This window comes from Idiotropiscis lumnitzeri, chromosome 3 (assembly GCF_059441095.1).
Source record: "Idiotropiscis lumnitzeri isolate Australia: NSW breed Sydney's pygmy pipehorse chromosome 3, RoL_Ilum_1.0, whole genome shotgun sequence".
NCBI classification, from domain to species: Eukaryota; Metazoa; Chordata; class Actinopteri; order Syngnathiformes; family Syngnathidae; genus Idiotropiscis; species Idiotropiscis lumnitzeri.
This window is the reverse complement of record NC_142393.1, coordinates 15931375-15958840: the sequence shown is the minus strand read 5'-3', so window position 1 is coordinate 15958840 and position 27466 is coordinate 15931375. Positions and strand designations below refer to the sequence as shown.

The window sequence follows — 27466 nt, the reverse complement described above, 5'->3', positions numbered from 1 at the left end:
TGTTTCTGTTCCATTTAATGTTCACGGTGTTCTTGAAAGGTGCCTACGAATAAAATGCAATAATAGTATTGTCAGGTTGCAATTAACACATCTTGCAAACTCGTGGAATAATGTACATGTGCCCTATAAATTGAACAATATACTGAAACAATTCAAAAGTATAATTTTAACACAACAATGCACAGATCAACAGGAAATAATCTTTAATAGCTACAAACAAACATTTACATCAAGAAATACAAATAAAAAGCAAGCAGGAAGGAAAAGACAGTTATGGCATACGGAGTGCTGACTGAAGATCAGACATTGCATGTTTCAAAACACCAGAATCAACAGGTGTGATATGATAGTAGTGTATGGATTTTGACAATGTTTGCAGCACGGGACTTGACTTGTATGACATCAGAGCAGCACTTTGTGGATTGTCGTTCTGCTTTGTTGATCGTACTGCTGCAAGTGTACAGTTTTGTTGATGTACAAAACAAAATCTGCTTTCCCCTTAGCAAAACATGTGCCCCGATATGTGCCGGTTCCTTTCAGACATCTCAACGAGCTGGTTTTTAACTTTGTGCGCTAACCTGTGACGGTGATTGTGGGAACAAAAGGTCAAAATGGCACCAAGAAACAGACTTTTAAAAACAATGCAATCACAAAGCAAAACATTTCTTGCAGATGCATGCTACGAATGATCACAGTGACACATTTCAGAAGATTTCTGCTGATGTAGTTAGTTCCCGTCAGATGCCTTGAGTGTGAGTAGGAAATACCGGGTGAAAGTCTTGCTACATTAGTTACTGGAGTGGTCAGCTTCTCAGCTAAGGTGCCAACAAATGTCAGAGTGTTAAAAATCATTTTTTTTTTTTAAAAGGGGGCAGGGTGCAGCTCCCATTCATCCATCTTTTAAAGCTTATTCTTGGGGATGGGTGAGCTTGAGCTCATCTCGTGCTCATGTTGTCATGATGCACATCAATGCTGCCATCTTGTGGCCATTGCACAACTGCAACTTTGCACATTAGTAAAATTTTATTGCGATCAAAATATTAAAATCTTACCAAGACGGAGTCTGGAATTTTACATGAGATACTGACCACTATTGGCTTGACTGTCAAAACATATTTTGCCATATCAGCATGTGCATAGAACTCAGTGATTCCTGATTTCTTTTAAGAGTACAATTGGACAAGTCATTAAAACAGGATAAGAACCTCAAAAATGAGTCCAGCCACGATCACAATAGCATACTTGTTCAAACATCCGTGAGCCCAAGTCTGTTCAACAGGCTTCAGAAATGCTGTCAAACAAGTTTGACCAAAGAAAGATCCCAGAGAAGCACAAGAGAGAAAGAGGGAGAAAGGGGAGGTGTGTACTATTGAACTTGAACGTGCCGTCATTGGTAGAGCAAGTAGTTCTTGAGAAAGGCCGGTAAGGGCAGCCTGTGAATTTCACTCAGACGTTCTCTCCCTAGAGCCACCCGCACCGAGCGCCGACACAGGTCCATCAGGGACAGAGGTTCAGCTGAGGGGAGGTGAAAAAAAGTTAATGTGATGATCTTAACAATTAAACAACACTCAACTTTAATATTACATTGACCCAAAAAAATGAACACTTGATATTACCCCCATGTTTTTTTATGAACTGAACTCTTAAGACCCAAAACGTTCCAATACCAAATAGTTGAATCTGTCTAAATCTACAGTAGTTAGCACTCCTTTGCAGAGATAATGACACAGATGCAGCTTGTCAAGACACCAATTAGAAAGCATGATAATTGCAAAGGTTTGCCTTAGGGTGCCCACAATAGAAGGCCATTCTAAAATGTGCGGTTTTAATCACACAGCACAATGCCAAAATAATTTTCAAAAACACCTTGGGAGATGATTTATGGTAGGGAAATGAACATCCTAATTTATAGGCAACAACTGTGGTGAACACCCATGCAGTCAGCATGCCAATATTTTTTGTTCAGTGTACGTATCCATGACCATGTTAAACAAAGCTGCGATTTGGACATGAGCGACAATACTGCTGCTTCTTTCTCCCCAGTAATAGTGAATGTGTCACTATTTCTGAACTGTAAATATAAACGCTAAAATTGATTATATGAAAGCAGAAAAGGGTACATCAAATCAATGTAAACAGAAGTAGCTTGTACTTACGGTCAAGTCCGTTTATGTACCGCATTCGTATTTCACAGTGTCCCCACACAGCGCTCACCACTGGGTAGAGCTTTCGGCCTTTTAGTCCACGGAAGGCCACGCCCAGGTAATGGCCATCCACAATGTAACCCAGAGTTCCTTCATCCATGTCCAAAACCACTAAGAGGGAGTCCGGTATGATGAAGGTGTCGTCTGGCTCGAGGAAGGACGGGTACGTTTTTCCTGAATGATTGCTGTCATGGTAGAGTTTACTCCTGCACAGGTCCCAACCCCAAGATTCACTGTTGCTCCCCACCAGCGCCGTGTAGCCCACAGAGTGTAGCGGAGCGTCGCTTGTTGCCACACCCACCACAGCGTGTGTGCCCCGTTGACGCATGGCCCAGCTGATTTCCCACACATGCAGTCCACGTGTATAGCCAACACGACCACGGATGGCGTCCGTGCTTTGCGCCACGGGGTGCCTGTGGAAAACCAGCTTGTTATCGTCCTTGACAAAGATGTTGAGCGAGCGGTCGTCATTGTTCCACGAGTGCTGGACCTGGACGTCCGCGCTGGCGGGGGGCATATCCAGCAGCAAGTCCAGTCGAGAAGGCTTGGTGTGATTCAAGGCCTGTAACTCCAGCTTCAGGGGGCTGAACGCTGGATCTCGCATATCAATAGTTTTAATACCAACTGGGACTTTTTGCCCCATACTATGGATATTTACGGTGGCGGCCTCGCCTTCTTCCGCCTCCCCCCCTCCTCAAAGTCCACTGGGGGAGTAGTCGAGCTCCGATCTACTCCTGTGCTCATGCACTCCAAGAGGCAGGTTTTTGCTCCTTTGTCTCTGGTTTCCGAAGATCAAGACGTGGTTTGGACAGCCTACCTGGGAAGATGAGATGAGGAGGAAGAAGAAAATAAATCCAAGTTCTACTAACCAGTTCACAATTCTTTTTTTGCATTCTAACATCCTAAATGTTTTCTCTTGCCTTTATTATAACCAGTGACTGACCATCTCATTGGAAACTATTTAATATTGGATAATATTTTAAATAAAGAAATGCAGCTTTCCATCTATGATAGTCATTCAACAGCACTGTGTATACCAACTTTGTTGAGTTTGACTGTTTACAATTAAACAGGTTATTTGCCAAGTTGATAATGCAAAACAGTGGTTCTCATCTCTTTGGTTCCCTGACCAGCAAGACATAACTTGGGGTAAGGCCTCGTAATTTATCGAAATCTCACCGTGACTTAAATTTTGGCTTCTTAAGATCAGAAAAACTGTACAACAATTGAAGAAGATTATTAATGTACTGAACGGCACAATGCAACTATGCAAGTTCCTGCAAATGTGAAACATGTTATTCTGCCTTCCCTGAGTATGGTATGCTTTTAGAGATTTGACACTCCAGTTGGAGTTAACTGAAAAACTAACAGACAAAAAGAATCCCACACATTGTATATTGAAACGTAGCGCATACTTTATTTTAGTTTCACCATCTTATTGCTCGTAGTTTATTAAAAACCCCATTGACAGGTTAGCAAAAACTAGCGTTAGAAGCTTCAAATAATGTTGAATATTCAAACACAAACACTATAGGAACACATTCAGACAGGTAATAATACTCACAGGCATATATTTTTCCTCATCTGTAAAACATAATTCTATTAATAAAGTTCAATCACAACTTTTTTCTTGGACTCTATTAATCCAAGTCAGGGGTCTCAAACCAGGAAAAATTACAGCAGGATGATATATTTTTGACTTGACATCAGTTAGTGAAGCCCCCACCGTTTTGCCATGTCGTCGTGCATTTTATTATTTTTTAATCCCTTAATTGAGTTTGAGACCCTTGACCCAAGTGTATCTCCATCATGCATACACGGCACCACTCTTCCCCTATAGGTCTCTACAAACCAATCCAGTGTCGCGTCAGCCTAGAAATCATCACGCAAGACTGGAATTTGACCAAAGAACATTGCAAAAGCCGATGGAGACGCCAACTACTTTGGACCTCCGGCGCATGTCTGAGAAGTAGTACCTCCTCAAGTTATGTTCAACAGTTTGAACATTAAATATAAGTATTTGTCTTGTTTAATTAAATAGAGGTTGAACATGATTTGCAAAACATTGTATTCTGTTTTTATGTTTAATACAATGTCACAACTGCATTGGAATTGGGCTTGCACAATTTTATTGTCATTTTACCTGGTCCAACGTAATCCATCTTTGGGTTGTTCTTTTCAGTAATTGTATACTTAAAGTGGGGGTTGAACAATGACTAAGGTTTGAAATAAAAACTTAATGATATTACAGTGGTATTATTCCATTTTTTGGGGGGGATAAGAGCAGGTCCGCAAAAAATGTTTTTTAAAAGCACATACCATATTCCAACAAAAATATACCAATTACCTTAGCTTTGGCCCAATTAAAAGCTCTGATGATTTTGACGCCACATACATTTGATAGATACATGCAGCATTCCTTCTTTCCTCAAGGAGAGTTGGATAACTGAAGCAAGGTAACCTCAGCATTACATGAGCATGCGTGCACACACGGATGCACGCAAGCTTTACCCTATTTTGCCAGTCCGTTCGCGATCTGGGCCTCCTTCTGTCATCGTCCCTCCGTCCTTACACACAAAATAATCATCCTTGTTCATTTAAAGTGCTTCCGTCCTCGCATTTCACCCAAAATGGGCATCCGTCCCTGGGACAAAATGCCCATCATTGTATGGGTATATGTATATTTGTATACATTGTTAAAATTGTACTCATTTTACAATGCTAATATACTACAGTGAGCATATGAGAGTCAAGCATTTGCATATGAATGTTCATATTGTTCATTATTGTTTATCTAAATGTTACAATATTTCAATGAGAATTTATAAGCGAATACGAAGTAAACTCCAATGCATTGTTTGTTTATACAAAGAAACCATATTCAAATTTAAACATTTGCACCTTTAATTTTAAAATATATTTCATTAAAAAAATTTGGGTCGAAAAGGAACTTACATCATTAGTGTTTCAAATAATTGTATTTATCATATCTTTTAATTTGAACAATGTTCATGTTTTATAGCAAAAAAAATTATCGTTTAAATAATCATGATTTCAATGATTACCAGAATAATCGTGATTAATATGTTTGGTTCCCCCCGAATCAAGCCGCCCTAACTTGAGACATGAATAAAATCGCTGGTGTACAAAAATAAAGTGACCCTGAGTACATCTGCAGTAAATGTTTGAACACATTTCCACAGTGGAACTCACTAAAACCAACTTCAGACTTACTAAAGTCTATACATCAGACAAACTCGTTGCCTACATCTTGATCAAAATAATCCCATTATATCTCATTAGTTAAACTTTTAGAATGGTCCTTTAACTGTTGTCAAGTTTTGCTTTCCAAACACGCGTGATTTATGATTTTTGGGCATGTGTTGCAGCAAGATTGTGCAATTTGATATTGTGCTGCTGGGAAGGCCTCTAATTGAATTGTAGACAAGAGTTCATTGAGAAGGGCCTAAGCTCGTCTTCTAATGCAAGTAAACAAGCATTTAAGTGGGTCATGTCTCCTCAACGATTGGAAAACAGGGGAAGGATGAAAAAGCAAGCAGCGGGTGGCCAACATTTGAATGTAAACAATCTCTTTTCGAATGCTTGTCCAGCCTTCAGAACGATTAAAACGTGTTCATTTGCACACTGCTGGGGCTCACGCTTCACCATTTCCACTCCCCTAGGTGAAGTGCCACATTACAGCAAACGCAAGTACATAACACCAACAGAATAAAAACAACTTGAAAGTAATTGAAAAATACGTTTTGTTGTAGGGGTGCATTTGGGCTGCGATCTGGGCCTGTGCTGGTTGCCGTTCCAGAGCCTCTGCATTGGTTCAGGACTAATTAAGATGCAAGAAAAAGGGCTGAATGGATTTGCTGAGCCAAGGAAACACTGCTCTGGAATCTAAGGCAGAATTTCCCCAGCCAATCAGAACGCATGCCCTTTGTCTGCTTGTTTACCTGTGGAGTACGCAAGGCTATGGGTTTGTAAAGTCAATAAAATTGGAGCTGTTAAAATTGAGCAGTCTAAACTTAGTACTGTCTGTTAAATGTTGGGACGCGCATAAATGTTTAATTTGATTCATTTACTACTTTTCTCACCCCCTCTAGCATGGAAAATAATTTTCGCATTGTTTTCTGTATGACAAGAATGGAGTCTGTCGAAATAAGGCTACATCCTAATCTTGTTAGCAGCTTGAAAAATACATACTCCACCTTGAAGGATACAAGCTAAGGTTACGATAAACAAAAACAAAAAAAACTAGCAACTAACAAACTTGTTGACTGCTTTAGTTGGTTTACCATGTAAACCAATAATCTGGCTTCAAATCCAAAGTCTTCATGAAATTTGTTCTGCAGCTCAACATCAACCAAGAAGAATTAGATTACATTTTGATCATCACTTTTACAGAGCCACAATGAGACAGCATGACAATTTTCCATCTTTGGAGGCAGCATGGGTGTAACAAAGGTGAAGCCACGCGAAAGGGAATTGTGGAACACCGAAAAACAACTGGAGCAAAGTTTAGATTCCTGTGCTGGCTGTATGAAAGCGCACAATGGATGCAATTATCCCACCTTTCTGGGTTTCATGTGAAAGGTAGACTTAACTATTTGAAAACCGCCCCTAAAAGGAATATGGTCACACCCCCTCAGACTCGGCTGTGGAGTCGGCCTCCTCGCTGGAACGTTGATGCTCTGATTTTTTTCAGTCTGTCCATCCATCTATCCATTTTCTGCACTCCATATCCTCACACGGGTCATGTACAGGCGTGCTGAATCCTCCAACTTTGTACCAAGGCACGACAACCGCAGGCAGGCAGTGACGTCAATACCTAGCTTCCAACAGCCGGCTGCCTCCAGAGACTTAAAATTTTACTGTAGCTAAATGTCCGAAATATAACCAGTCTGGGTTTGTGCGCACACTTGCGCTCTTGTCCGCTTCAGCCTGTGTAAGTGGAGAAGCGATCGGCAGTGTATTTTTGATTTTGTGGAGGTGATCATATGAACTCACCTTTAGTGTCAATAAATCCAAACGATTGCGCAAAGCGCTTAAAAACTTTCACAGGTTGAAGTGGGACAAGAGTAGCAATGTGTATTTGAATTTTGGTGGCGATTGATCGCCGTTTTAGACAACAGAACTGACAAACCATGCATTATAATGTTTGCCTGCCTGCTGTGCGTAGATAGCTGAGGCGAAAAATAAATAAGTTGAACTCCAAAAGGGGGGCGTGCCAATTTGTTATACATCCCATCACAAAGAAAGCCCTTAAATTACTACAGAGTCTTTTAAGGGGATATTTTTTGTACCAGTGTAATTTTTACCTGGATACTTATTATATAAGTGCCAATGCTCAGATGGATCACGTTTCCTTTTAATAAGCATAAGGAACAAGTGCCATTAATACAGCCATCAGTGCAGTGCGACACCAGCCAAAGCTCGTTAGTGAATTTGCCCGTGACAACAAGAGACTGAGAAAGGTTTTTGGATGCTACTGTTTAACTAGCCGCATTGTGCATTGTTTGCGGGGCAGTCGCATTACGCCAATATTAAACCCACAAGCTGGCGCAATGAGTAAAAACCTAACCACGTACAAAGCGTGCTCTACTAATGTACAGCACGCGTGACGTCACCGCGATCACGTAAAGCTGTCTAAAATGTCCAATATGGCTGTGTGTTTTTGATACTTAATCGGCTTAAACATTTTTTCAGGAAATCAGATGCCAATGATGTATGCACCTTCATTCCTTATACACACATTAACTAGTCGAATGGTGAAAAACAATCTTATCTGTTCTGTTCCTTTAAGACATGCCGGTTAGATTGATCGTCGAACCCACCTCCAGGAGAAACTTCTAGTTTGGGTTTAAAAAATGAAACGTTTGAACCAGTACTGGAACCTTTCTGCCACACACAGTCTACTGACGACCAGGGAGTGCTGTATTAAATAAACGAGCTAGCACAACGTTGAATGCAGTAAGCACGTAACGCCTTGTCATGCTAACCAATGCGGGAGCTAATCGTTCAAATGGCCGTCTCGACCTGAATAATTGCGGGCTGTAGGTACAGGACACCTACGTGAAAACCTAATTTCACGCGCACACAACGCAAAACAAGCTAAGCGAGAGCTGTGTAAAAATGGAGGGGGGGGCTTGTGAAGATGAGGTGCCGCGAACCAAATTCTAACATCTAAACTGGACGTTAGAGACACGGGCAGGTGTGTGTTTGACTATAATTATGAAAATCGGACTTAAACACGAGAGAACGAGACGCTTGGGAAGCTACCATAGAAGCATAGTAAAAAACGTCTAATTGAAAGGCGTTGTTTTTTATTAATCTTTTTTACAGTCCTTGCGTTTAAGGATCAGTTAAACGGAAGCGACGTTGTGTGCCAGGTTGGCGTTTGGGTGTTGTTGAGATGTGTTTCCGTGTCGGCGGCTTACCTTGGCCCATCCGAGTCCGGACGACATGAATTAGGTGAAGTGACGACGGCTGCTAGCTAACATATCTCGGGTCACGTGGTGAAGTGCTCCCAGCTGCTGCTGTGCTCGTTAGGACCTCCCAGTCTCGGTCTCTGTCCCAATCCTCGTCACCGCATGTCTTATTTAACATGGGTTATTCAATTTGGGCACCTACATTTTTCACGTTTTCGTTATTTTTTCAAGACAACCAGATATTAAACCACATAATTAATCAAGTTCAACCATCAACGGTGTATTTTTTACAGAGGCTATTTTGTTGTGTTTGGGTCAACCCTGTAACAAACAGATACTCAACTGTACGTATTTCAAAGCTATTATTTTTTTGTTTTGTTTTTCCCAATTCAAAACTTTTATTTAAAAATACAACTTTAAATGTTAGCCTATTTGGCCTTTGTACTAACAGGTCAAGAATAAACTTAGCTAAAGTATATATTAAAAAAAGTAAAAACTTTCATTATACATTGGTGCCTTGAGATACAAGTTCAATTTGTTTCTTGAGCACACTCAATTGACCTTGTCTCTCAAATCATCTTTGCCTTTGATCTCTATCAGACTTCCCACCAAAACAATAACATACAATAACAACGAATGTTTTTTAATTAGAAAACATGTCACTGTGTAATATTATTCTTTTTGAATACATAATTAATGACATAATTAAATCGAATTAAAAAGAATGAAATCGCTTTTGGCACATTTTCTTCATTTGCGCTTCGCTTTTTGGCGTGTGCACTGTGTGCCTTGGCCACCTGGAGGCAGTATAAGACAGAATAGGGGTGGTTATAAATACAGTGAGCCCTCGTTTATCGCGGTTAATGGGGACCGAGACCACCCACGAAAATTGAAAATCCGCGAGGTTGCGGCGCACCTTCAAAAATGCTTAAAAAAAAAAAGTGCGAAGTAGCGGCGCACCTTCAAAAATGCTTAAAAAAAAAAATATATATATATATATATAATATATATATATATATATATATATATATATATATATATATACGGGTAGAGAGAGAGAGAGAGTGAAATTCATGTTATAACAAAAAAAATATATATATTATTAAAACTTATTATTTTTTTATTCCCCAGCCATTATTTTTGTATTTATTCAATTACTTCTTTTTGTATTTATTTAATTACTTCGGCTTTTACCTGCTGGTACGCCGTCCGGTGTGCCCTGTGAAATGAAAGGTGGCATTCTTCATTTATTTATTTATTCATTCATAACTGACAGCCTCGCGCTCCGCTCATGCCCGGGCGGAAGGTGTTCCTCTTCGGCTTAACTACCACGCACGCCGGCCGGTCTCCTCCGGAGCTCTCGCACGGTCCCGAACGGAGCGAAATGTCGCCCCGCTAGTGCCCGGGCGGAAGTTGTTCCTCTTCGGCTTAACTGCCACGCACGCTGGCCGGAGCTCTGGTACGGTCCGAACTGCGCGAAACGTCGCCCCAAATCATGCCCGGGGGAACGTGCTCTTCTTCGTCCACTCTCCTCTTCGCCCACGCTCTTCTTCGGCGCACGCCGGCCGTCTAACCGCTCCAGCACCCCGTCGTGCCGCTCGGCAAAACTACAATGCCCCCGAATATTTTTTAGACCCGCGAAGCACTGAACCCGCGAAAGGTGAACCGCGAAGTAGCGAGAGTTCACTATATCGATAAGACGCATCACAAAATTCCCACTCTAAAATCAATATCAATTCACCAACTCATCTGAGTCTTTTACTCTCTCTCCCCCATTTTTAGGCTTTAGTTTTTTCAGTAATCATATAGAACTGTCATGTTCCTTATTTATGTACAGTTGTTTTATTTTCGTTCACATTTTCAAATGGGCATAAAAATAAAGATTTGCACATTGTCAAAACGGGTATTATTATGTATTTGTACTTCTTAGGCTGGATACACAGAGAGAATTTTCAAATCTTACAAGATAATTCTTTTTTTTATCTTTGGCAGACAGCACACAAAGATAAAAGGGACTTTCAGTTGTATTGCGCGTGTGGTGCTCAACACATCACCTCACACATTTTTTCGTCTCAATGGAGACCCGAGGACACTGTGGGGTCACTTTTGATGTATAAGGTTTGTAAATAAAAAAATATATTTTTCACCATTATTTAATTCAATGATGAGGTATATATTCTTACAATTACTCAACCCAATTTACTAAAAAAAAAACACTTAAAGTGGGAGTCAAGTAAAAAAAAAATTACACTGGTCCCACTAGTCTAAAAAAACTATTCAGATTCATTTTGTGTTTAAGGAATATGAATTAAGCAGCAAAATCCACATATTTTTATCCATCTCAAGGTTCGGCTATTTTGCCGCTTGCTGTCGACTGAAAATGGCATATCGGTGCCGAAGGGCAGGTAATGACAAATCACAGCTCAGCTTGCAAACGTCACATGACCACACTCAGTAAACAGAAAAGTTGTGATTGGTTGTTACCTGAGCACTGACGAATTGTTATTAAAATTTCTGCTTAATTTATATTCCACAAATGCAATACCCGGACTCCGTGTTTAGACTAGTAGGGATGCACAGAACCTATTAGTGTAAAGAACATTTTGACTTGACCTCCTTTTCAAAACCAAAAACAGTTGAGAAACCATTAGTTCGAAACACAAATGGATAAATTCTCCCCCATGTTTTGTTGTATTGTCCAAGTGTTACTGTCCAACTTATATAAGCATATTTATGCAACCTGCCATATCATATGATGAAAAATTTTTCATCATACATTTTTTTTTTGTAAATCGTAGTCATTCCCAAGAGTCAAAACAGACATAAATAAATCTACTGTATACATTACACATTATGTGGTGAAGATACAGCTGCCTGTCATGATACACCTGGCCAGCAGATTGTTTTGTGTGCACTTGGAGCTTCGAGAAATGAACCCTCTCGAACCAATTGGCTCAAGTGATTCGATGCTTTCATGAGGCTTCACTTCACCATGCTATTTTTTTTGGTGTCAACTTTAAAGTGAAGCATTGCGTTTTCGTGTGTCTGTAGTATGATACATTTAAATTAAATCATTTGGTAGTGTGCTATGCTTAATAACGTGTCTGAGTGAAGAGGACTCAAGTGAGCAGCAATTCATCATTCTCAACCGAGCCTGTCATACCTACAAAACTTCAATTGGCCTTTTTGTGAATTAACCGCGCTCATGCTGAAACAATGCTGCTCGTGGTGATTGTTCAGCCTTACCCCAGGTAATTTCATGCAATGCGGTTTAGCAAACAGAGAATGATATCGAAATGGACTGAGACCCTTCGTTAAAGCGCTGACATGACACACTGATCTTCCGGGATTGCCAAGTATGATGTTTTACAGTAGATGTGAGCTAATGTAAAGGCCAGATCCTGCACATGGCCTTCAAACCAAGCCATTGAAAATAACTGGGTCCATTCTTCATGGTTTGGTGGTAAAACGTGACTCATTAATTGTATACAAAGTTTTTGCTGTGCCGTAGAGAAACTGAGGTTTGGTTGAATATAAAAGGCATGCTTAAATTTGTTTAGAGCCTAACAATGAAGGCATATTGCCATCTAGTGGGTTTCAAGGAACACACAGTTAAGGTTTGAAGCCATTGGGTAAACTGAGTGAATTCAGCTTTTCATCTACAACCGCAACAAAAAAATTAAATTGTATATTTTGCAATAGTTGTTGTGGTTGTGATATTGTCGATGTTAAACGTTATGTGTGAATTGTGTTATGATGTATTGTTATTTTATTTGAAATGTTCTTGTAAAGCGATTTGTTACAGCTGTAGCTGTTGTGAAAGCACTATATAATTAAAGCTGTATTAAATTGTGTTGTATTTTTGTTCTTTTTTTAATTTCAAACACAATGAAGAAAACTCAACCAAGGGATTTTTGAATGACAACAAATGCAATTCTTAGCAAATTTGAAATTATGTCAGTGGCTTCTCGAATGACTTTTCCCTGGGCCCATCTTCTGATGAAAATGCCAATGTTTCAGTGCGGCAATGTGCTGAGCTAGGTGATAATCTCGGTGCCCTGCTACAGCAGAGGAGGGTAAAGCAGAGATGCTCACTGCCTCCGCTTCAGACATCGATTATGCGCCCCTTCCTGGCTGGGAAATGTGCATGCAGCGACTGTGAATGATTGCATGCAGCGTCAGTCGCTTGGCTCTTCAGTGATGCAATGCTGTCTTAACCGAATTGCTGCAGTCTTTGGCAATAAACAGAGGACCCTGGCTTTAAAGGTGACATATGGAAAATATATATATTTTTTTTAAATGGTGTGTATGCAAATAGTCGGGTCTCTGGGTGCCTGCCCACCCATCAAGGTGTTAAATCGAACAATGAAATAAACTTTTTTTTCTACTGCCTTTTTTTTCTTCTTTTGATAATGCGTCTTTGAGCATCAGTAGATAATAAATGCCCCCATGCCAAGTTTCTGGTTGATCAGTGAGATTGGCCAGAGATCCAGAGCCACTTTCAAGCAACCAACTGCCGACCGGACTCTAGTGACTGAGACACTATAGTATAGAGCACAAGTGTAATACTTCGGTCCTCGAGAGCCGCTATACTGCACGTTTTAGATGTTGCCCTCCTCCAACACACCAGATTAAAATGATCTGTTTATCAGTAAGGTGTGCAGGAGTCATTTGAATCAGATGTGTTGGGGTAGGTTAACAGCTAAAACTTGGTGATGCAACTATGAACCACCATACACAGGGTGTAGTGTACAAACTACTGGCTCCATGAATGAAAATAATTTTACTGTCCTTACAGTATCGCGCTTTTCCCCCCACACACTCTGGGATCTGTTCTTTTAGCTATACTTGCCTTTGGCCCAGCAATACATGGGTTGGGATTACTAACTTGCATGAGGTAGGGCCTCCCTCTCAAAAGGGGCTAATTTCAGCATGACAAAGTATAGTGGTTGGAAAGTGGCATCATTCTTGATCCCTGTTGTATGTCGAAAAAATCAAATCACAAACATGTTCGTGAAAATAATTGTTTGATCAAATTGTTTGACAACAGACCTTGGATCACATTAGGACACAAAATGTATTAAGTCCACCTCATCGCTTTATTCATTCGTGGATTGCTTCATATCCTTAAATGAAATGTCTTGTTTAATCTGAAGATTTGCATTGACTCGTGGCCTACATTCAGTGCTGCCATCTGTTACCGTCATAACCAGGTACAACGCATTGGGACGAGGATAGACCGACCGTTGGCATCTGCCGCAGGCTCTGATAAGGTCTAAATCTACTGTAAGGTTTTTGCCACAGGAGGTAATATTTCTCAGACGTTTGCTAAGTGATGAGAAAGTCGGTCAAACTGTCTCCATTAAAACGTTAATGAAATAAGATTAATCTCATACTTTTCAACGCTGCGCAACACACACACACATGTCTTAGTGAAGGTGAGTTGTGGAGCATTTGTATCTTAGGCATTTCACTTTTAAATATGAAATGTCAACGTGGGAAATAAGATGATAAGCATTGTAATAAGAGCAAAACACAGAATTTTAATAAATTAGGATGCGTATGCTGCCTCTGGAGTGGTGAGTGAGTCATCTTACTTCTGATGTGTACTCTTCTACTTTGATGCTTCAGAGCTCAGTTCTTGTCTTCTTGTATTTTGTCATGCATACAATACGGTGATGGGCAACCCAAAGTTTAGTGCAACAGGAGGTGGATTATTGCCTCATTCGTACAACCTCTGGGACACTTGCCTTTGGGGGTTCCAGAGTTAGGTTTACAAGGTAAGAAACGGAGTTTCCCTACCTTTATGGCGCCACGGCACATTGCTTACGTTAGAAAAACTTCAGGGCCGATCAGGAAACAAAAATCTTCCCAGAAAATGGACACACAGGTTAATCATCTACATTCTACCATTTAGTGGAAGAGCATCTTCAGTAATTCTTAGAGATACATTAGTCGAACTAAATAATTTTAAGATCAATTAAGTGCAACTGGTTCATTTCCCCCCAGACACTAAGTGGGAATCATTGTCGTAACCCAATCCAAGATATTGTGATTTATTTATGCCATTGCAAAGAATGCCTCTGCTGGTATGAAAGAGTTGCTGTTGGAGGCATTTTTCCTGCAGGTGCCAGAGTACAGAAAGGAGGGCTCTGCGTACTCATGCAGTAGAGCAGCACTGCATGCTAACATGCATACAGGCTATTTTCTCACACAGAGTGCAATACTGCAGTTTTTGCTAACCTGCTGTCAGCAATTGATCAGGACAGTGGCATGGAGCTGATTCCAAATAATGGGTGAGATTTACCCTGATTCAGCAATATTCTGTTTCATCAGGTCAGTAAATAATAGTGCTGGTAAAACAGATTAAGTGTGTGTCACAGTGAAGAATATGGCTTAAAAAATGAATTAGGAAAACCGCTCCTGTTTTTTTTTTTTTTTTGCTCCACACACTAAGCGGGTTCAAGTCCGGCCCAGGGCTGCTCAAAGTCATGTCCTCCTGCAGAGGGAAAAACAAAGTGCTGCACTGCTGCAGCAAAAGCTGATGGCTGAAACACACTGATCTTCAAAAGGCTTAGTGACGTGCACAGGAAGAACAGAAAGAGTAACTCAAGCTCACCCACTCACTAAATGTTGGACAATGTCACACTTACCGCATGCGTATGCAGACAACTTCGCTTAACCGCAACAATTGTACTGTAGTGCATTGCAGGCGAGCTGGCTGGATTCAAAGCAGTCCGGCATTGTCTCGGGTGGAAAATAAATGAAGACAAAAACAAAATGAGGGTGAAGGTAAAAGCTTGCATAGTCAAACACATTTGACTTACAGTTTGTTCTACAGTATTTCTTCCGTTCCGGTCCATTTTAGTTAAACTCAAACGCTAAACCATTGCAAAGTCAAACCATCAGGAAACAGTTACTAGTTGTACACTCGAAGATGTAGCATTGTAACATTCTTAAATGGTCCATCCACCAATCCATCCGAGCTGACGTTGGGAAAACACTCGCGTTCACCCGGGACTGCTCACCAACAAATCACCAGACAACCACCGCTAAATACAAAGTGCTGTTCATGGGGCAAACATTAAAACAAAACCAAAAAAATCTCATGCAGAGTCAAAAGCTAGAGAATAAAAAGGAGTTTTAAGACGAGTTTTAAAGATGGGAAGAGAAGGGGCTTAGTGGGAGGTCATTCCAAAGACAGGTACAGGCAACGGAAAAGGCTCGATCAGCCTGACCTTTCACTTGGCACCTTGCATCGACTGAAGCGCTGCTAAGGAAAAACTGCGACCGTGTATTGTGTTTTGAGGCTCTACATAAGATACACTGTACTATATGTTTTACTGAACCACAAAAACATAGTGTGATTGTCAAGAAAGCAGCAGATTGGCACAAAGAGAGGAAACAGGCACCAGAAAATAAAGGAGACCCCAGACCTCAATCCCATTAAAAACTTGGAGTGTGAGCTGAAGAGAGAAAGTCCACCTACTTGATGACATTCTGTGACTCCCCCAAAACACCAATTGTCTCTGTAATGTGGGATAAACTTCCTATTGTACATTTTTGGATATTTGACTTACGAGAGTTCACTGTACTTGAATTTTCTTTTCTTTTATTCCACTTTTAACTTTGCTGCTCGTAGCACTAAAGTTCTGTTTGTATATATATATAAAAAAAAAAAAAACTTAGTCACACTGCACAGTCATGGATGATTTCTATTTTTTTTTCTAAATTAAAGCCTTCAAGGATATGAAAGCTTCCCGTGCTCATTACAGATGATACTCTCTGCGGTGAGGTTAGAATTCACACGTTTTTTTATGCGACGGACGAAGGCCTGTTTCGGGTGAGTATCATTTTCAGAGGTTGTTGCCGAGTGGCGAAGAGCAGCAAAAGGGGCTTGCAAGGAGTACCAAGAGGAGGAGAGAGAGGGTGAGAGCGAGAGAGAGAGGAGGTTGACCCTGGAGGTTGCAGTCCCCTTTAAAAGTCCCATCCCGCTTGGATACGCAGAGCTCATGCAGGATCTGCTGCGGCAGTAGGAGAACACTGCTGAGCTGTGCACTTTAGGCTGCCAGCAAGCGTGCAGAGGAGAAGGAGGGAGGAGGGATGGGGGGGGGGCGACAGGAGGAGGAGGAGGAGGGAAGGAGAGAGAGAGAGAGAGAGAGAGAGAGTGCAAACAATGTCATTTTGTTCAGGAGGTAATGCTGCAGTCAACTTTGCAGCACCATGAGGGCACATCATCACACCAAGAGGCACGCTGAAGTTTTCCTGCTCCGTCGCTGCTGATGCGGCCCGACACTCGTCTGCAGGTACATTTCATTGCTCTCATATGCTGTCTAATTGCATCTCCTCGTCCATCATACACTTTCGAAATCGGCCTCGCAGTTGTAGCTGATATAAGTACGTGCATGCCGACCATCTCATTACTTTCCCTCTCCTCTGCACCACTAGGCTGTAGTCAGCCAGATGTTTCGCCAGCCGGCTGGGCTCGTCTGTTTCTCTTGTCGGTGTGTAACGCACAATACCGGTTTGAAATAGCAGTCAGGCTGCCTGGTGAAAGAGTACGCCTTTGAAAAAAGAAGCTTGAAAAGCTAAATAGGATTGTTCTGACTTTAAGGAGAGAACAATCCATGTTTTCTACTTTTTGAAGGTTTAGATTTGACAGTTTGCGCGGCTAAAAAGGATGCATGAGTGCTTTAAAGGCCGGTCGGAGAGTGAGGCGACAGCATCCTGTGTGGGACGGGGGAGCTGTGGTGCAGTCATGAAGTTTAGCACTACAACTACTTTTCTTTAAATACAGCTCACATGATACTTGCCAGAAAAAGTAATCATGTGTTTTTCTAATGGATTTGACTAAAGAAATAAAAAGGTGTTTAGTCTTCAAAATGCATGCATTTTTTAATTTACACTATAAAAGCTGTTCTCCATTAGATTCTGAATGGTCATGTATGACAGTTGCAGCAAAGCAAAACTTGCATAATGCTGCATTTTTTTTCCTGAGTGAGTTCTGCCAGCTCAGTATGCCGGTCAACTGTGCTCCGAGTTCACATCAGGTAACTGTGCTAAGACCTTGGAAAGAGTCGCCAGGCGGCTGTGTGTGAAACGTTAACCCCTACAGAGAAACGCATCCTTACTGCAGCAGGATGAAATGAGTGAGGATGGGGTAGGGAGAAAAAAAAGCTAACTTTAGTATTATTGAAAAAAAAAAAAAAAAAAGACGGCCCGACGCCACATCCGGTGCCTGACATCATCTAGGAACATCTGCAGTTTCCCCTGCTCATACTTCCAGCAGAGACGGGCTGCAAAGGAAATCTGCCGCACTCACCTGATATTCCTTGCACCCCCCTCCCCCTTTCTCTTTTCCCTCCATCTCTACTTTCTAGTGTCTCTCAGTGGTACAGTAGCCCAGCACAGCGACTTACCAGCATGCTTTGCAACCCTACAATTCTCCTCCATTCACCCCCTCCGCCCCTCCTCTGCTGAAAAAGTATGCAGCACATGCACTCATCATCACCATCCTCCTCCTTGAGCAATTTGCCTGAGTGGGGAAGAGAGGAGGGAGAGAGCAGCAGTGCAGCAATCCTGCAATGCCCTACAGCATCAGCTGACTTCCTGCAGTGCTGACACACACACACACACACACACACACCCACCCCCACGCACACCCGCACACGCACACACACACACACACGCACACCCGCACACATGCATACACACGCACTGCAGGTCGACTATCTCACTGTAAATGGGACCTTGCCTGAGTTTGTAGACAAGAGCTATACACACAGGCACGCACACACACTTATACACCCCCCCACCTTGGGATGGTGCATTGTCCCATTCCAGCACTCCAGTTGCGATGACGTAATCAATGCAGCAAGCTTTGAACTTGCTGGGCTCCGGGTTCCTCTTTCCTTGTCCCCCGTCAACCCCCCACCCCGACCCATCATGTCCCATCGAATACAATAAATAAATAATAACAACAGCTATATCTTTGCTGCTGTAACACTTCGAATTTCCCCATTGTGGGACTAATAAAGGACATCTTTATCTTTAAGAAAGATTTCACGTAATGCTCGTTCATGTTTTAGCCAAGTGCAAACAGTCCATGCTCGCGTACATTTTGGAGCAACTATGTGAAAGTAGTCAGAATTTCAGTGCAGTGCAGTGCAGCGTTGCTTCACTAGCTCCCACAAATGAAAGCATTGGTCGGCAGACAAATGCATCCGTTTTTTTTTCTTTTTTTTCTTCAGTATCCATTCCACTTGCTGTCAGCACGGAAAAGACAAACCACTGTGCAGTGCTAAAAGTGCTTTCTGGGCACAAGATCAGTGACTGGGCTCTCCCATTGATAAGGTCATCATCAGTCTGCTGCCTGATGCAGTCGAGAGAAACGTGCACTCGGCCGCTTCCAGGATGCTCAGGCAAGCCAGACTGAGCATATTGTAGCAGGTGAGTTTTGCTGAGCTGGTTCTTGCCGCTGCAACTGGAATCTGCCTAGTGATCAACTTCCACTACAGCAGTGATGAACTGGCTTCACCGTTCCTTTGAGGATGTTGGGGGGGGGAGGGGGTACGCAAGCAGCAGAGCGGCACTGCATAATTAGCCCTCACGGACGCTGATGAATCTGCACATCTGATCAAGGTTTTGTGTGTCAGTAGGAGAAAAAAAAGCATGCGAGGCACATTTGGACAAATCCATAACTGGCATTGAGTTAACTCAAATTGTAATCATGGGTCTTGTCTGAAAGACCTATGGTGTAGGATGCTATATAATTAATTAGCATATTGCCTCATTACAGCTTTAATGGCCTATTAATTCATTCATTTTAGTACACTGACCGAATGAATATTTTATAGGTCACTAATTGCAAGACACAAAACCTTTTAATTTTTTGGGGGGAGGGGAGAGGTAAAATTTTATTTTTGATAGATCAAGTATATCTCACATAGTTCAACTGCCTTATGTGAGTGATATCCATTTCAGTTTTGAGTTACAATGCACTAAAACGACTTTCAAATATACAGCAAGGCCCATATTTTTGTCAATCTGCAAAAAGACTGCAATTTTAGTGGTTGATTTGGTTTTAGCTTGAAATGATAAAGAACAGTAGGGTGACATATTATGTTAAGAAAGTTTTTTTTTAATTATTAATTTTATTTTGCATTTGCTCGTTTTTTTAATTTCACCAAAATGTTCCACATCCAATATGATTCCTTCTCAATAGAGGCAATTCATTGTTGTAAATGGTGCAAAAATAGCCTAATGGCATAATTGCCTAAGTAACCTTTTAATGTTTTCAGAAAGCAAGAAACAAACAAGAGTCTAGTAGTTGTTTCAATTCAACCGTTGCAGATTACCATGACTTGGATTGCTGAGAATCTACACAAAAAGACTAGATACTTTTTTTCATTTTAGCAACCAATCACGTTAGTATTTATTTTTTGATTACGTGATAAAAATGTTCAAAAAATATTTACAGAGTTCTGCTTTTAGTTGAACAACACAGTTTTCATGAATATATATATTTTTTACACTTTCAATTAAATTTACAATTCAACCACATTTGAACAGAGTGTGAACTCTTTGGGGCAATTGAAGGATAGCGTAGGAATTTTTTTTTTTTTTGTCCTGTTCAAATAAAAAACACAAAAAGGTCACTGCCAGCCGGCAAATAAGAATTCAATCTTATGGCCTGTCCAAAGCTCATTACGTTAACTTTCTGTAACATAGCATATCTTTTTGTTAAGACATGATAAAAAAAGCTAGCAATCATTTGATTGTCCTGTGCAGCGACAAAAAGGTACAAACTTTGCATGCAGCCCAACTCAAGCAGGCTGAGTCATGCTGTGCTTTTTGGACCACCCTCCCCTCCCCTCACAGCTCTACTCCTCCCCTTCTGGTCTAGGAGCAGCCTCGTGCACCGGGCCGGCTGCTGAGCAGGAACATGCCTTGACTTGTTGCAGTGGCCAAGTGCAGCAGAGACAGAGAGACACGAGAGGCTTTTGGTCAAAGCCTGCACAACACCAAAAGGACGCCTGGCTGGTCCCATCTGTTAACTGATGAGCGGCTTCACTGTCTTGGGTGAGTGATTTAAAGTGACTGACATATGATGTTACAGCTTTCATGTGAATGTCAGGGTTAAATGTGACTGCTGTGAGGAGCAAAGCACAAAAGCGAAACTCTTCGTGATCCAAATTGGGAAACTGGACGCTAAAAGTCCCCCCTTTCACTTCTGCAAAGTACATGTAAGTTGATCGTTGCAGGGAAATCTTGACCTGAGGTGGTGTTAGTGTTGTGAAAGCATCAGCGTCTTGACGCTAAAATGACACCATGGAAACGACTCGAGATTACTTGCTGGTCATGCACTTTAGGGCATGGTTCTATTTGACACTTACAATTTCCATAAGCAGGTAGCATTATTATATGGTGACGTAAATGACTACTGGTCACTCATTGGTTCAGCAGATTTGACACTGCTGGAATATTTTGAGGATCAGTATAACATGTTCATAAATGGGCACTTTACCCTATTTTACCGGTCCGTCCCGCGTCTTCCGTCGCGACCTGGGCACACTTCCTTATTCATGAAAATAATCACCCTCCGTTGCCGTCCGTCTTCATCCTTTAAAAGCGCTTGTCCTTGCATTTAAGCCTCCTCCTTTAAAATGTTGTACCGCGTCCTCCGCCCCAAAAATGGGCAGTTCCGTCCCAGGGACGAAATGCCCATCTCTGGAAATGTTAAAAATAAAATAAGTATGTTTACTTACCTTGGGGCTGGGCCTCACTAGTATTATACTCCACAATCTCGACTTTGCTGCATTGATCAATTTTCTCGTTGCCCTTAGTTGTCCTTCTGGTGGTCAAAAGCCACATGTTTAATTCGGGAGACCCTCGTTGTCGACCATTGTTTGTATAGCGTTGTTTCATCACATCTTTGCATCGCTGGACCTAAAAGACAACCAGAGTGCCGTATTTCAAAATTCATTTCTAATTAATGCTTAGTAAAAAAGTAGTCATTATAACTGTGTAACTACTACATCATTGACATAAATCAGGACAGATGATAGGACGTTAGGTCAGACGGTTCATTTTTCTCCACATAATCACAGACGTTTACTGATTAGATTCAGTGTCTGCCAGTCCTTTTTCTAAAGTAAAAAAAATGTTGACCCAACAATTTCTCGTGTTCAGGGTTACCACACTGTGAATGACAATCAATAATTAACAGAATGCATCGTGACGTGGGTAAACAAATCTGAGTCAAACCAATGAAGACTTCCCATCACATACAAAAAAAGGTGTGGTGAAGGCCATAATCAAGGACTCACAGAGTCAAGAGAAATAAATGCACTGTAGAAGCCTCAAGGCGCGCTAAACTGCATGAATCGTGTGTAGTATTCTACAAGAACATGGCACTGCAGTAAATAGTGATGTCATTGTTAGCCATAAGGTGATTAGATTTGTGCAATGGGATTGGAGGAGGGAGCATGACTGTTGTTAGCCAACAATGGAACAACCAAGTAACATACAGTGTAGGGATTATCTTTAAAATAATGGCAAAGTGCCAAATATTTGGCATGTTTCAGTAGGGTGTCCATATGAAAAGCATGAACCACGTTATTCATACATATAAAGCGTCAAACTGTCTGTGCATCAATGCATTATCTCCGCAAGCAATGCTTCATTTTCTGTTGTTCTGTGGTCATTGTAGGGACTATGAGAGGTGGAGGTCAGCGTGTGCACTTTGAGTGCATATGCAGTAATCTGCAGTGCACGGTGTATTCTGACACCTTAATCAGGAGCAGACCATTGACTTTTTCAGGAAATGCGTTCACTGCGGTGAAATCTTCTATGGTATCAGACTACATGGGATAACCTTGGGGGCGTGACCCCAGGGAGTTAGCTTTTTATCCTGCCGTACTCGAATCAAGCGTAATTGCACATCCATACCACTAGGTTGCAGCGTTCTCATTGTCAGAGTTTGTGCAAGGAGTATAAACAATCAATGTTAACAAAAGGCATTCAAATTTCTTTTTTACCTTTTCTTTAATATTTATAAGGGCATAATGTTTTGCAGTAGCAACAAATTTTACCCAAATTTTCTATTCATAGTCGCGGCCGAGAGTTGGGGAGGCGCAAAAATATTTTCTTATTCCTATTAATGTACGTTTACTCAAAATGACCTGTTTGCATCACTGCAATAAGTAAATGTAAACTTTGTTAAATATTCTAAATTAGGCATATAACATTATTAATTCAGAATGAATTGGAGACCAGTTACAGGATATACTAGTAGCTGAACAACTAAAGAGTTTTTGAAGTCGACACTTTATGTGATGAAAGTGGAGTCGAAGTTGATTAATCAATGACGTCATCGATATTTTTTCAGTACAGCGCAACAGTCGGCTGTTTAAGTGGGGTTTTCTAAGAAAAATACACGTCCAGTTTCTTTGTTCTGACCCAACTCGGCCAGCCTTTAGTTGCAACAACCCGCTTCCCCCATTCCCTCTAATCATAAATACAGGCTTAAACACACACCCAACTGCCCCCCAGTGCCCCCTACTGGTGCACCCGATAACAACAACATATCATATTGTTACATCGGCCAACCTTTTTATTTGCCACAAACTGTTTTCGCGTAAGAACATCCTTTGATGGACTGGCACAGAAACAAACAAAAACAAGATTAAAGGTACAACTCAAACATTATGCCAAATGTAGTTATTGTAATTAGTGTTAGTCCTGTGTGTCTTTAAAGTTTCTACTAGCATAGCGTTGTAAGGCAGGATATCATAGCCAATTTATGTATTTACTGTTTCTATTTAACTTGTGCTTTTATTTGTATTTGAAGATAGACCTACATATTTTTCCATGATACTACTCTCATTTTTCGTCAAATATTTCAACTCACGTTTATTATTCTGCTTTATGCTGTAGTGCTGCAAGTGTTATGACACTGATTTCAGTGTCGTAAAGCGACACGAGTGTCGCGATGTTGCTGTGTGTTTTATGATGAATAAAGTTCACTCTAGCCATGTATCATTGGACATAACATGTTGCTGATGAAGATGGGGCTTCACTTTGCCCCACTGTCCCGATACTTTGCCATGAATTTTTAAGACTAGCGGTGATCGGACTAGCTTGCGAGGCTTATCGCTACGCTCATCCACAATATTCACTGACCTGTGCAGACATAAAATGACTGTTTGCCGGACGTTTCACTGCTCTATAGTCTGGTGACAGCAGCTGAAAAACATGTGGTAAGTGACAAGTACTCTGTAAATTGGCCCCAATGAAAGACCAAATGACAAAAACATGTTTAAATGTCAACTTGGAGTAGTAAAGTTGATTTGTCGATTAGCCGAAGTCATTCAACCCAGTACTGTGTTTGTCAATTTACAGATTTAAACATAAATATCAAGGGAAAGACTTCTAATTCCAATTTCTGGTCACAATCGAACACGGTCACATTCTGAGGTTTATTCAGATTTTTCCCCACGAAATTATGACAAAACAATTATTGCATTTCATGGTTAATATTTTGATGATAGGTGTACTGAGTTCTTACGTGAAATGCTGTTACAGACAATGACTGTTACACCTCTAAGTTTTTTGTGTGACCTTAGAGGGGTCATTTTCCACAGAATTTTGGTCCAGTTTTGGTTTCGTACAAACATGGTGCCATCTGATTAGGGAGTTTCCACTGAATAGCTCAACTAATATCAAAACAATGTTTAGAATTAAATTGTCTGCTGACATGATTGAAGGTTGAATTAAAGAGATGCCAGATTTGAAAATAATTTAAACACTGTTTATAGTTAATCAGGGGTGTGGAAAACAGTTCGGACTATTCTCAGTATTTAATTTGAGAATTTAAAATATGCAGTACTGACAGGGTTGGGGCTTGAAGTTCTATTTCTTTCATGTGGTGATAGGAAAATGAGGCTTCATGAAGCACTTGTGATATTTTTTATTCCAATAGATGGGGTTCTTGGTTTAAAGGAAAAGGCTTGTGCAAAGGAAACTAAATTAAATTTCCACTGCGTCCTTAAACCATGAGTGCCATCTCGAGGAGCCAAAGTGCTTCACGAAGCTTCATTAGCCCGTCACTGCTTTCATGAGATCCAAAATTTCTGGCGGGATGAACGATGGTCTACGTCGAATCAGAGCTCTGCTTATCCAAGATCAAATGTAAAATCATCTTGTGGAAATTGTTAAAAAATTTCCATAAGGCATTTGTGAAAGGCTCAACAGAGTTAAAAATGGAATGACTAGACTACAATCACCATCATTTTAGTAAAGAAAGTGTATTTGAATAGATAACAGAGGACTACTGGTAGTGTAGTGGGTCAAATGGCTAATTTCCATGCAGCTGACGTGGGATCAAGTCCCACTCCATTCTCCCTTCACAATTACCCTGCTAATGACTGGTGACCAATCCAGAGTGTAGCCTGCGTTTCCACTGGGTCAACTGGAATAGACTGAACAAGTTAAGTGCTGTGCAGTTTAAAATACGGATCTTAGAGCCTTGCGATGAAAAGTCACACACTCGTGCACAGTACATAAAATACAGTATATTGTTTTCAGTGCACCTTGTCTAGCAAACATCCAGCATGTTTGCGGATTTGCGATCGCTGTTCCGACATTTGTCATGATCGCTCACTAGTTGGAAAATTTTAGGTACCAATGTTGCTGGGTTAATGGTTGCGATTGTGCCAAAACCCTGCCGTAAATAGCGGAAATTACGTCATTGGCACTAGGTTTGAAAGGTTTTCCGAAAAAAATCCATTGCGATTTTCGTCAAATCTAGCTTCATATTCACTATATAAAGTAGCATTTACAAACAAGAGAGAAAATGACATCATACCATCAAAACCTTAAAAGCTACTACTGTAATAATGGACGCACAATAAAGAGGCTGTGGTCGACGCAATCATTTTTGAAGGTTGCTTGACGTCATACATGTATGAATATCCAATTGCGTATAGTGTAATATAAATGTTTACATTTTCTAACCCAAAATGTGTACATTTTTGGTAGAGACTTAACGGCTTTAAACTGAGTGGTAGTGGTTATTGTATTAATTGAATCCCTTTAAAGTAATGGTGAGTGTAAAAGAGGAAAAATCATAATGGAAGGATTTCTGAATGTGTTATTTAAATGTGAAAAGTAAATATTTACTGCTTTCAACAGCAAATGTCTCTTTTTTACGCCAATAAGAGGATCGAAAAATTATTGGAAATCAGTGATTCAAACATGCGTTTGAACAATGCACATCTTATTCAACGACTATAAAAGTTAACCTTCCCACACACCAATGTCAGTTGCCAAAAAAGAAACAAGGAGGCACCAAGCTGTTAGTGGGATCAAACCAGATACATGTTGGTTAAGATTCAGATATCATGAAGCAGTTAGACAAGCGACTACCGTCTTATTGCTCAGAGCTCACTCTTTGTGCAGGCAGACTGTTGTCATCGCAGGACATCTTGTATAAAAGAATACATCAACTCTGAGCAGATGTCCTGTTATTTTACTGTACGCTGTGAAGTACTGTTTACACTGAGGACGCGTTTGACAACTAAAATCAGGTCAATCCACACATACTTGACCGACACCTAGCACAATAGTTTCTGACGTAAGATGAAGGTCAAAATTGTTCGAGCACCAGTCAAGGCATGATTTTCCAGTTACACAACCAGAGTCGGATCATATGATGGCAGTCTTGAAGCTTATTTAAGACACATTTGCCTTCCTCGCTCATCTCATTGTCCTTACAACGTACGACCGCAAAGCGCTCTTTCGTGTCCATGTTGTCCTGTCAGCAAGCGGAGTCCGCAGGGAGAGGACCATATAGAAAGGTCCGGCGGACAAAAATAGCACTGCGGAGATCGCGAGGAGACTTAACTGATATCCTTTGGTAAAACTACGATCAAGAATCCGCTTTACACGAGGAGAGCAGAAATACAAACACAGTGCTACAAATCGAGGTAAATCAATCGGAGCGTTTGATGCAAAATCATGAGTCATGACACAAAGTCTATTCTTGGATTTTGGTGTGTGTGTGTGTGTGGTTTTGCACAACTTGTGCAAACTCAAAGTGATGCTGCAAACCAGACAAGAAGAGGAATGGGGGAACCAAGAATCTATTTGGGAATATGCTTTCGGTCACTTTGAGCAGCCATGTGTAGGTAGACTCATCAGTTATATAAGCTCCACTGGGCCAGAACGATGCATTTTGTCATTCATTGATTTTTTTTTTTTTTGTTTGGAAACAGGTAACATTACCTACATCGTTTTTCACTTTTCACATGCAACACTGATCATCCATTTCTCTTCTAGGGCTTGTCAGACCTAAAAAGTGCGAGGGTTCAGGATGCCACGCTCAAGGTGGACTGTGGATGTAAGGACCAGCTGGCGGGATGCAGGCGTACGACTGCTGTGGGTGTTTCTCTGGCAGTGTCTTAGCTGGTTGTTGTGAGGAGTGAGAACGAAGCAATCAGCAAGTATACTGCCGCAGAAATTCTTTGCAATAAGAGTCCTCGGCAAAGGCGTTGACTAAAGGACGGGAACGCTATAAGCTGCCTTGTATCAACTATCCTACTGGTGTAAGTTGTCACGTGAAGACAGTCGAAATAAACATTTGGGTAATGACGAACTGAAATTGCCAACTCAAGGCCCAAAAGCCTCACGTTGTTGTTTGTAACAAGTCCTCTGCTGCCATCTAGTGGCTAAAACAAACTCAGCATGAAACCAAAGTGTCTATTTGCTGACTTGTGTCAAATTTCATAATAAATTCACATTAATGCAGTTACAACCCTTTCATTT

The 27466-nt window shown here is 41.0% G+C and overlaps 1 protein-coding gene and 2 long non-coding RNA genes across 3 annotated transcripts; 1 reads left to right on the top strand and 2 right to left on the bottom strand.

The window, feature by feature from the left end:
- Positions 1–188: 188 nt before the first annotated feature.
- spsb1 (splA/ryanodine receptor domain and SOCS box containing 1) lies at positions 189–8796 on the bottom strand. Its single transcript, XM_088291520.1, has 3 exons — positions 8651–8796; positions 2157–3021; positions 189–1515 (listed from the first exon to the last, which is right to left on the bottom strand). The coding sequence occupies exons 2-3, from the start codon at positions 2845–2847 to the stop codon at positions 1388–1390; spliced, it is 819 nt and encodes a 272-aa protein (XP_088147646.1). The 5' UTR covers positions 2848–3021; positions 8651–8796; the 3' UTR covers positions 189–1387.
- Positions 8797–14266: 5470 nt separating this feature from the next.
- Positions 14267–21578, bottom strand: LOC148340114 (uncharacterized). Its single transcript, XR_015842559.1, has 3 exons — positions 21409–21578; positions 15295–15388; positions 14267–15140 (listed from the first exon to the last, which is right to left on the bottom strand). It is a non-coding gene; the product is annotated as an uncharacterized LOC148340114 (long non-coding RNA).
- On the top strand, positions 16835–27448 carry LOC148340113 (uncharacterized). The gene is made up of 3 exons (XR_015842558.1): positions 16835–16947; positions 20547–20722; positions 26981–27448. It is a non-coding gene; the product is annotated as an uncharacterized LOC148340113 (long non-coding RNA).
- The last annotated feature ends 18 nt before the right edge of the window (positions 27449–27466 follow it).

Bases quoted from the DNA above. Each gene is read 5' to 3' on its own strand.
- spsb1 (XM_088291520.1), bottom strand. From the start codon at position 2,847: ATGGGGCAAAAAGTCCCAGTTGGTATTAAAACTATTGATATGCGAGAT. The intron at 1,516-2,156 runs GTAAGTACAAGC...ACCTCCCCTCAG, and splicing joins GTACATAAACGGACTTGACC to CTGAACCTCTGTCCCTGATG.